The sequence below is a fragment of the Tachysurus fulvidraco genome, chromosome 13 (assembly GCF_022655615.1).
Source record: "Tachysurus fulvidraco isolate hzauxx_2018 chromosome 13, HZAU_PFXX_2.0, whole genome shotgun sequence".
Classification (NCBI taxonomy): domain Eukaryota; kingdom Metazoa; phylum Chordata; class Actinopteri; order Siluriformes; family Bagridae; genus Tachysurus; species Tachysurus fulvidraco.
In genome coordinates this window covers 16,540,497-16,552,097 of record NC_062530.1, presented here as the reverse complement: position 1 = coordinate 16,552,097, position 11,601 = coordinate 16,540,497, and the positions used below count along the sequence as shown (strand labels likewise).

At 39.1% G+C, this 11,601-nt stretch overlaps 1 protein-coding gene across 3 annotated transcripts in view; it reads right to left on the bottom strand.

Annotated features, from left to right (window-relative positions):
• Positions 1-13: 13 nt before the first annotated feature.
• Positions 14-11,601, bottom strand: part of dennd4a (DENN/MADD domain containing 4A) — a 28,830-nt gene continuing 17,242 nt past the window's right edge. For all 3 annotated transcript variants that reach the window (XM_047822333.1, XM_047822335.1, XM_047822334.1), the window contains 14 exons: positions 11,037-11,165; positions 10,237-10,381; positions 9,151-9,273; positions 8,076-8,195; positions 6,942-7,831; positions 6,449-6,674; positions 4,461-4,552; positions 3,847-4,022; positions 3,425-3,530; positions 3,007-3,225; positions 2,759-2,888; positions 2,423-2,588; positions 2,272-2,336; positions 14-2,137 (listed from right to left, as the gene is read on the bottom strand). In XM_047822333.1, coding sequence (XP_047678289.1) covers positions 2,001-2,137; positions 2,272-2,336; positions 2,423-2,588; positions 2,759-2,888; positions 3,007-3,225; positions 3,425-3,530; positions 3,847-4,022; positions 4,461-4,552; positions 6,449-6,674; positions 6,942-7,831; positions 8,076-8,195; positions 9,151-9,273; positions 10,237-10,381; positions 11,037-11,165 — 2,724 coding nt within the window. In that variant the 3' untranslated portion in view covers positions 14-2,000. The remainder of the gene's footprint in view (positions 2,138-2,271; positions 2,337-2,422; positions 2,589-2,758; positions 2,889-3,006; positions 3,226-3,424; positions 3,531-3,846; positions 4,023-4,460; positions 4,553-6,448; positions 6,675-6,941; positions 7,832-8,075; positions 8,196-9,150; positions 9,274-10,236; positions 10,382-11,036; positions 11,166-11,601) is intronic.

Genomic DNA, 11,601 nt, shown 5'->3' with positions numbered 1-11,601 from the left:
TCAAAGACAGCACTGGCCATTCGATTGTTTATTTACAGTAATAAACAGTTTTTGCAGATCCTAACTTGATCTGGCGAAATAAGGACTATACAATATAAACAGGAATAAACACGAAAAATGATATGTGTAAAACGCATCGGGCCACAACAATACTTCAGCTTACAAAAATCATTTTATATACCAACTTTCAACAATACTGAAATTATTACACACATTGAAACATTCTATTAATTATTTTGCCACTCAGAACACCAGTTTGATTTTAGTGATGTGGTCAGATAAAGATTTAGGATATAGAAAACAGGCAAAATCTTGGCAGTGTCAGGGCATCAAAATTTGATAAATTTGCACAGCATGTGGTCAAACTGAGTAGACTATAATTCTTTGGAGTGGTATTCTTCATTATAGCTCAAGCCATACAGTAATCACTGCATGCCATGAGTAACACATACGATACAGTATATGCAACTGTTTAAAACTGTAGACTGTGAAATATTTCAGTGAATAATAAATTGTAGCTTAATTTAATATTACCAAAGCAAATTAAAGTGAGATTAGATTATGCAAATACTGTATATAGTTGCTGCAGTTAACATTTAAATTAAACTCAGATTTAAAAAGACTCAAGTGCTCTTTGTATCTGTAAATTGTCTCAGATACCAGAAGTATGTACCATTTTAAATTGTACCATAAACAGTTCATATATTAAGTAAATTAAGGTGATAATATTGGAATCAGATGAAATAGTAAAGCCAATCTGTAAACAAAGTCTATATCTGTGGAGTTAACTTTTGTTTAAGGCTAAACTGACGCAAATAGCTAACTAACCAACCAAACAAACAAACAAACAAACAAATAAAAACATTGCACATTTCTAAAAAGACTGACATATGAACCTGTCCTCATGTATGCTTTAATTAAAAACAATTCTAATTTGCATCAGTTTATATAGGCAAGTATATTACTTGTTTCATCCTCAAAATATCTAAGAGTGGAGTTTATATGTATTCTATGCATTTTTAGTTGGTCTCCATTCAGTTCTGCAGCTCATTTGACCTTTGATAATGCATTGTTTTAGTTGCTAAGCTGAATCACAATATTCATATATTATTCCAGTCACCTTTAGTCACACCTCATTAACAGTCAAGTAAATTCATGAGTTCACATCTGATTTGGTCCAGTTCTGTACCTCATCTATTCAAAAGACAATACGCTTCACAGATATCACGATAATGGTCTCCAGGACCATATTCTTTGACAACACAATTGCAGATTAAAACCAATACACTGTTTGGTACTGTCTTTACATATGAAGACAACTCATTTATAACAAATACAAGTCTTAAAATATACATTTATAATACAAATATTCTAAATAATAGAATAATAGGCTATATACAGAAAGGTGACTTTCTTGTGTTAATATACAAGCGCCTATAGAATACTATGAGAGGAATGTGAGAAAACTTCAAAGTCTCATTGGGATTTGTTCATTGTGCTTTTCTACTAAGGGTTCTAAACAATACAACACATAGTGCTACTGGTCCCAAAACCACTCCACAATCCTGTGATTTATCGGAGATGAGTGATGCTATGACCTGAGCACTAGATGATATTGCTCCTAATCTATAATGGCCTCGGTAGTACATATCACCTGAGTGAGGCTAAATGTTTAAATGTGTCCTTTAAATCCAGAATGAAATGTGTAGTAGGCTAAAATTTTTAGAGTATTACAAGAGTATTACATGAGGTAAAACAGAAACATTTACAATATATGACATAGTGTTTAGTACATACTAAATGAGGATGGGCTACAGACATGTTGGTTTTAGTAGAGAGCCCGGAAATGCCTCTAAGTGTCTACATGGCCCTGTCCAGTGCCAGAGGTAGCTTTGGTAGTAGTGAATCCTTCTTCTTTGGCTGACTCAGACATCCCATTTCTTTCTCTGTGTGATGGAGAAAGAGAAAGAAGAAGTGGGAGAAGCAAAGGATGAGAGAAATCACAGAGTCGGCAGCCCAAAAATTCTCCGACATTCCATGACTCCAGCTCCAGGTGGACGGTCACAGTTGTGAGTCAGCTTGACCTGGTTGGGAGTCAGACGATCATAAGCCAACTTGTATTCACGGTCAAAAGCATCTGATGAGGAAGAAGCGCAGGATGGTAAATTCTCACAGAAAAATTTATAGAGTGTGATGAAAATATTTCATGCATTTCTATACTTCTAAGAGACTGAACTTTATTAATCATATGGTATGAATCACATGACTTACCAATGTTGATACTGTTCTTGCCCAATGCCACCAATGTCAGGAATAGGATATCTCTATATAGGCTCCTGTAACCCAAAATGGTGCAAGATTAGGCATGGTTTTCAGCATGAATATTAGACAATGGAAAGCCTTGAAGCAATGAGGCCATTACCGTTGCCTGATGAATCCCATCTTGGAACCAAGCAGCTGAAGTATCTGACTCATGGGCTGGTAGACATCGTTCTTCTGAATGCTCCTGACAACACTCTGGAGAAGATCTAGGCTCACAGGCTGTCTCTCCTCCAACAAGGTGGAGACACCAACATTAGAGTTTGAACCTGCACAAATACAACCAGACTTAGAGAGAATAAGGACAGATACTCTAGCCTTCACTCATCACTTATACAAGCAGCCAACCAGTGTTTGCAACAGCACTGGTGAAGTGCCAGATATGGGTCATTTACGAATACATATTAAGCTGAGAAGTACTGTAACAGACAGTTCTTACAATGTGCTCTCCACAGCATGTAACAAGGTGGGATAGGGTCCTGGTGCAGTTTGGGGTTATCCCACAAAATCTGGACTAACACATTCTTACTGTCCTCTGAGGCAGTGCTCTGGAGTGGCTGTGGATCAATCTGCAAAACAGGATTAGAACAAATATAGAGGTAGCATTGACAAGATATTTGATATTACAACGATTATAAAAAACATGCCCTCACACATTTGGAGATCAATGAAATTGCATGCATCTACCTGCATGTTCTGGCTGCAGTGCTTGGAGCTAAGGATGAGGGCGGGTAGACTGCTGGGCAGCTCTAGTCTACGGAAAAACCACACCAGATTCCAGAATACAATGGGGTGGTGGTCCACGATGGCTGGTGAGGAAATAACCTGCTCACCCTCGTTTTCCAAAAGGCTCTCCAGCTCCTTCCACACCACCAGAGGACTCAAGTAGGGCACTGTGATTGGCTCCTGGAGCAAAAACAAACAAACAAAAAACAAACAAACAAAAAAAACAATATTTAGATCATCAAATTGTATTTTCTGAAAATGATCAAGATAGAAACAATAAACAAATGTGACCAATAGGTAGATAAAAAAGTAATAAGCAAGCAGGAAAAGACGAACAGAACATTATGATGACTGTATATTTGGACAGTGAGGAACTTACTGTGCTATGGCTAACACTGCTGGAGGCACTGTCTGTGGATTCACAGCTAGGCTCCTCCTCAGTGTTTGAAGCATCCTTTGTTTCTGTCTGGGAACTAATCGGGTCTCTGAACACATTGTACAAGCATAAAAATTGTGTTTATGACTTTTGTCTGTCTTGCTAGTTTTTATGTACTGTACACCCCCTGACCTTCAGATAAACTGTTGCAACAATTTATCATCACCTGGGCTACAATAAAGAATCAAGCTCGACCCTGGCTCAACATGTGCTTACATGAATATGGAAACTTTATTTATTGATATAAACTATATTAAATTATTTATCTTGATTCTGTGCACATAAACCAACTATATGTTTAAAACCACATATAGTATGAATTAGCACTGTATGAATTAGCTAAAAAAAAGACTACTTCTAATTACCTGTCCTTGCTGGTCAAGTCTCGAATGTTCACATTAAGCAGGGGTAAAAAGGCTGAGCCACAGAAAGGACAAGTGCTATTCAAATTGGAGTCATCAGCTGTCCAGCCAGCCATGATCTCCTCATCATACGCCAGGCACTCGCAAGTGTTGCAGCGCGAGCAACTGGACATGCGTACCTGCACACACATGAACCAAAAATATTGCATTTTTCATGGCATCCTTCTACTCCCAAATACCGTTTTAACATTAATAACACTAACATCTGTGTTCTTATTTGATATTTAGTTTAGTATCCCAAAGTAGTATTATTTATCATTCTTTTAAAGTTCTTAATTATTCTTTTATTTCTTAATTAATGAGGCTTGAGATGCAGGTTAAGGATAGGGATGTATAGGAATGAAGGTCTGTTTATTGAATGCATATACAACTACTGTTTTTTTAAAAAACTCAGTTCACTTAAACTAGCAACAATCTTAATTATCTTAATTCAAAGTAGAAGCATGAAACTCTTTGGGGTGTATAGTTTTAAACCTGCAGCATTATCTTTTAATGCAGGCGAGTCTGAATTCTGAAATAACCACACAATTAAATGACAAAGTAATCATTAATCTCACCTCTATGTCATAATTCTGCTGGCCTGGTGTGAGGCTCACATCAGGACACACGTCTGGGGTTTGTGGGGCTTTCACTACTGACAGTGAAGATCCTAGTCATAAAAAAAAGACACAGCTCAGACAATGAGGTGCAGATAACTTTCAAATTGACATTTCTTTCTCATTTCTTGCTTCAATGTTCTCCAGTGAATAAGGGCATATTTCAGAAAGAAGTATAGTGATGAATGCTGATAACCGGCTTTATGAATGCTAATTTTGGTATGACGCAGCATAAGATGAGCAGACTCTCTTGAGCTCATTATAAGCAGAAAGGTTCTACAGAGGCGTAGGGTATGTCTGCGTGACATCTGAGTGATGATTAGGGAGCACTTCAGCCCGGGTTGCCTGATTGAAGGGTTCCAATCAAGGTCTCCACTCAGTGCCAGAAACACTCAGAGGCTTGTCTACTGGTCTAATTCAACAGCCACTGGGGCAGAAACCAATCATTCATCTTGTCACACTCACACTCTACAAGAACAAAACTGCCAAGTGGCTACCTAAGCACGATGCTCAATGAGCCAAACAGACTATATACATAAATGTATGTAATATTATTTCAGTCATTTGAAGCAAACTCAAGAACCTGTCGTATGCTTGATCGACTACATTTCACTCACTCAGTCCTTTCATGCCATTTCACTCATGCCACCTTATCATGCACAGCCATTGTAATAAATATTTCATGAAATTCCCCACAAACTCAAATTCCCCACACAGACATGTTTTGCCAGTGAGTTATTTGTGACAACATATTAAGTGACTTGTATTGATTGACAATGGTGAGAATACTGTACATATTTTATATTTAAATCAGCATCCATTTCATTAGGTCATTTAAAAAATAACACCAGTCATAAGGGATTGGATTAGATGTGAATTTGCAAAGATGTTTGGATGTTTTTTGGCAGATATAATACTTAGCAGGTAAGTTTATTACAAACCACTAAAGAGGTACATAGCACAGGCTAGCTGTGTTAGTGTTCAGTGTAAATATGCAAGAAGAATCATAAGGCTAACTTGTATCAAGGTGTAGTGTACTTATTTTGCAATTGGTTGTGTACTAGGTATTTCCCATATGTAAAAGATCATGATGGTGCTGCTGATTTTCCAGTATATGAAATAATGAATACAATACGTTTTGGAAATAGTCATAAAACCTAAAAGATAGTGTCACAAAAAAGGCCAGAGAAGGTGAATTGCACAAATGTGATTTTGTGTATGTTGAGATTATATTGTATAAGTGAAATTGGGGTTACTACATTATGTGAGGTGTTAGGACTATGCTGGGCCTTACCTAAAAATGAAAAACCATCGGTGCTATCAGACCCAGTGTTTATTTGCACTTCCAAAGAATATTTTATATAATTTTATCTAGGATGCATACAGGACTGATCATCTAATAGTAATAGTGATCAACTAAAGTTAATAGTTCCCAGTACTCCTAGTTTAAATGCTCATTTGTCACATTTTATTTTGTTCTTTAATCATTGTCACTTGTTAATCACTTGTTGCAAGAATTTTTTTACTTTTTTGTTCCTTGATTCACCCACATTATGAGAATTTTTAATTACACCCAACTTCCTGTTTTAAATTAAGCAGTCTATAAGTAGGGATTCAAAATGAAGGGAACAATTAATACACATACACACACAGACACACACACAGACACACACACAGACACACACAGACACACACACACATACACACACACATACACACACACAGACACACACACAGACACACACACAGACACACACACAGACACACACACAGACACACACACACATACACACACACATACACACACACATACACACACACAGACACACACACAGACACACACACAGACACACACACAGACACACACACAGACACACACACAGACACACACACAGACACACACACAGACACACACACAGACACACACACAGACACAGACACACACTCACCAAGGAGGGAGGCCTGGCGGAAAAGCCTGGGAGGTACAGAAGGACTCTCTAAGCAGCGGGTATTCCTGTTTGGACTCCTCTTGAAGGGAGTGACGCTCAAAGAGGCATCTCTCTGGGGGGAGGACAGACTTTCTGGGTCAGGACAGGGGTCACCGTCAAACAGAGAGGAGCAGTCAGGCTCAACTGAGCCCAGTGAAGACACACTGACCCGATCAGAGTTCAGGTCCTGGAATAAGAGCACAAGTCACAAGGACATTCAGGAAACAGTGGGCAAAAGAGGGAGACTAAACTTTGCAATGGGATAATTGTTTTTAATTACCTTAATTCTGATCAGATTTATTATTTAATATTTGTAGTCCTAAAAATCAGTCCTAAAGTGGAACATGTACTTTTGCACCAAAGTTCTGGGTCTTACAGTAAAAAATTGTATAGCTTTTCAATTCCGCCAATTTACAATAGAATGAAACGAAATTGCACAAAAATTTGGACTCACCTGTGCAATGGAAGTCTGCGAGGAGAGCCTTGAATAGAGACGACTAGCTTTCTCGGCCACACCCTTGCCTGCAGACATGAAGCTGCTCCTGAAAACATCAAGTGTAGGTGTGAGCAGAGATTCCATGGAGAAGGAGGAGGCAGAAGGGGTGGGTGAGGAGGGTGAAGCTAATGAGGTGGGACGGGCTTCTTTGATTTTACGTGGGCATCCCAGTGGCAGTGAAGGTGAGGAAAATAGTCTGCTCCGGGGCTGGGGCTGCAACTGGGTACTTGGCGATCCTAGTACAGCAGTCTGGCGAGGTGAGCTGTGTGGTGAGGGGCTCTGAATGCTGTGTAGATCTGTGCTAAGTGAACGCTGACTGAGAGGGCTGCTCAGGTGCTCCATGTGAAGCTGGATTTCCTCGGCCAGGTTCCGCCGTGTGCCAGAGGCATCATCTGTCTCTCCTGGCTCATCTGGTTTTCCAGCCTTGCTCTCAGCTGCCAGAAGGGACAAGGGATCAAAGCCAGATTCAATCCCTGTCCATTGTGGCACATGGCCTAGAGTGCTGCTGAAGCTAACACTCCTTGCCACACTGCAACTTCCATTGCTAATGTTGGTCTCCATGGAAACTGTGCTCCTCTCTGCGACAGATTTGAGTGGGTATGTTGTGCCTGTTGCTTGCTCTACCTCCTCCTCATCTGGATAAGTTTGCTTCTTTTCACCCACTTCAGGGGCATGCAGCAGCTCATCAGAAGTCAACATTAATTTTCTGGACCTTATAGTATTTTTTCCAAAGATGTCCAGTGAGTCGGGACGTTTGGGTGCAGCTGCACTGTCTCTTACACTTGAGTGATATTGAGGTCTCAGTGCAGTAGACGAGTCCTGTTTTATAGATGTTCCTGTCTTGGCCACTAAAAATATAGACAAAAAGTAATCATGAAATATATAGAAAAATAAAACACTCTCATAATAAGCCTGCCTCCAGAAAGACAGCTCATATATGTACCTCAGGTGATATACAAGCTTTAACCTTCAACAGGAGTGATCAAGTGTTTTTATTGTTATATAATAGCGTGTAACACCAAACTACACCACTTGGTGGAGCCTTAGAGCTCACAGCTGCACTACTGAAAATCAACATGATGCACGACTCACGTGGAATGCTGTCTCTCTCCTTCTTCTCCTTCATGTGAGGAGAGCTCTCCTGCTCTTCTCCTCCCCCCATCCGCACCTCCTCTTTAGACAATGAGTCATAGCCCTGATCTGATTGTCCACCTGCAACAGAGTGTAGACAAGACATAAGGGGCACTTTGAAGCACTGGTTGAGAGAACAAAAAAAGAAAAGAATTGCCAGTTACACCTCACAGGTTCGTTTATTATAATACCGTCATATTATGGACAAGGACATCTAGGAAAAAATATTCATTGTAAACAAAAGTGCATGCAGTTAATAGGTTTATCGTTCAAAATGCACTTGAAAACCAAGCCTGCCAGAATTTAGAAGAGCTGATTTAGTAGGTTATGCAAGCCACTCTGATTTAGCTGTGCACCTACACTGTGCACCAACGCTGCAGCTACTGTGCTATATCTAGACCACAGAATATGAACACACAATCAGATCAGACCTCTGAAACAGCCACTGCTAAAACACTGAAAAAGCTACGGTTCAATATTAAAAACATGGTCGCTCTCTCCCTTCATTTGTAGAGACATGACATAAAAAAAACAAGTTATTTTACTTGCAGCTAATTTAGTTACTCTTTCTCTTTTACTGTCTTTGTCAGACTCCTGCTGAGAGACTTCATACAAAGGCAGAGTACTGTATATTTAAGTCTCTCCTGTCAAACCTCAGCAGCACTGTTATATGTTCCCTTTTAAAATGCCTCTTTAACTTTCAGCTATCCCTTTCTTCTCTTCTCTTTTATGATGACATATCAGGCTGTGGGATGTAACATTTGTGGTATTTTCCACACTTAATAGGTGGTTAATATAAGGAAAAAAGTCTAAATTGGAGATTGCTCTCTTTATTTTCACTGTGAGAAATAACCTCTCACGGCAACTCAACCTTTTCCGCAAGGAAAGAAAAAGAGTGACAGAGAGAAAAAATAATACAGAGCGAGAGAGGGCAGAGTGCTAAAGAACAAGTGTGACCTTGATACTCTAGGAAGAAAAAGAAAGGACATGAGAGGATAGACACATGAATGACCCAGAGTGAGGGCAGACAAAGCACCTGTGCTGGATCCATCATCGCTGGAGTCCATTTTGGTGAAGTCAGTATCGATAGAGGCTCGCTCTGCTGAGTCATTAGTGCTGTCCAGACTGCCGTGGCTCACGCTGTCCAGATCACTGGCATCTGCACAGAAAAACACACAAAATTCATTCAGCTAGAAAAACAATTCATGTTTAATCCATAACAAATCTACAAAGATCATTAACAGCATAATCACAACTACGGCATCACATCTCGCTGAAACCAGCTGCTTGATCTTTAATCTCTGGAGACGACGCTGAATCAATCACACATGGACGATAAGACCTTTAATTGGATGCATTTGAAATTCAGTCTATTATAACTTGTATAGTAGTGAGCTGATGCAAGTGACAGCGTGAGAATGTTGAAGATCAGATCAAGATCAGGCTGGAGTGTGACCGCCAGGGAAGAAGCTATCAGTTCTGTCTTAATTAACCCCATTAATTTGTGGCTTTGTGGACTGACAGCTTAGAAGAGTTTATGGAGAAATATAGACTTAGGCATATTCACTAATGTTGTGGCATATTTTATCTAACATGTTTCAGCCTTGGTGTTTAATGCTCATCATATCTGACAAGAAAACAATGTGACAGCAGCAAATATTGGCTGGGCTGTTTTTAGAAAAATAATTGATTGGTGTGAGGCTCTTCATTAAAACTATTATATGACCTGGCTCTAAAGAGAAGGATGAAGATGCAAAAGTGACATTTAGCGGTGTAATATATTTACTGGCCTTCACACAACACTGCTGTCTGTAATTAGCTGGACAATAACAGTGAAATAGTTGTGGGATGTTTAATGAAGTGTAGAGAAGTAGCTTAACTTCCTAGATCCAGCAAAATGATTCATTAGCCCAATCAAACATAATCCTTGCACAATTCAGGAAATAAGCAGAAACTGATGTCTTGAATTTTTTTGTTTAATATTAAATTATATTATTGAAATGGATGAAACATATAGATAAAGGTTTATATGTAAATATATACAAATATTAATATGTATACATGTAAATAAAAAAATACAGAATTTTTTGTTTTATTATTTCTGTGTGGTATAAGTATATACCTGACAGCTGGGGATCTTTGGCATGACTAGCTTGTCTCTTCCACACTTGTTTGAACTGGACCACACCCCAGACCACATTGCGCAGTTTACCCCACAGGAAATTGCCCCCTCTAGTGGATGAAGGCCATGTACTCTCCAACACCGCCTGAGCAAGCAACACAAAGAGTGAGGATGAGCACAAGCACTGACATGAACAAGCTAACACACACACACACACACACACACACACACACACACACACACACACACACACACACACACACACACACACACACACACACACACACACACGCAAGCAGATTAAGCAAGTAATTCCTCTTTGTAACCCCCTTCATTATGTTAAGAAGATTGTGTTCTCTCTCAAGTACTAGCTGTAATTACTCTAAAAGAACAAGAACAACTCTCAGCTGTCCAGACTTGTGTGTCTATTTGTGTGTTTTCTAGATGTTTCTGGGACTTTTTACAAAACAGGGAAACACTAGCTATCCCAGGGGAGCCTATCTACCTGCATCCTCATTTATCTTATGAAACACAAGCACCTGAAACAAAGAGCCAGCCTTGGACTATATGCTTGCTCTAAAATTAGATTAGGAATTAAAATTCAGTCTGAGCGCTCCCAAACCCACATTCATTTATATATGCAGCTTCACAAAGCTTTCTCTTACATAGTGCAGTATGGACAATGCTTATTATGAAGAATACAAATCCGACTATTAAATATTCTCCAGACAGCTGCAGGACTTTTCCTACTATATTATTCACTGCAAGTAGATTCCTGTAAATATGAATGTGATACTCACTCTGTTATAGTACCCGTATGTTATGGCATTGGGTTGAACTCCAGCCTTCTTCATCTCAAACAGCACCCGAACGGCCAGGACCGGCTGCCCGTATTGCCCACAGAGCTGCATCAGGATCCGGTAACACACCTGAGGAAAAGTGCAAACTGTGAACCGGCTAATAATAGCAAGTATGTTCACAGCTAATCCTGGACCTGTAAGTCTCTGTTTGACATGTTTAAAAATCATAAGAATAATATACATATATTTCAGTGACTATATTCATGTTGTTATGACATGAACAGAAGCAAAAGTGTAAAAATAACAGATGTTTGAAAATCTCTTGACATTCCTCACTTTTTTTGCACTCACACCACCTGCCATTAGCTTTAGCATTAGCTTTGTGTCTTTTTCAAATAAATAGTGTTCATATTGCTAATAATTCAAATATATTCAAAATAGATGGATTGATGTAGAAACCCTTCACATGGTAAATATTGACATGTCTTATATATTCCTGTGTATGTGAATCAGAAATACAGTTGTTCAGTGTATTTTTGCCCTTAAGTGCACGTTATATGTTTGT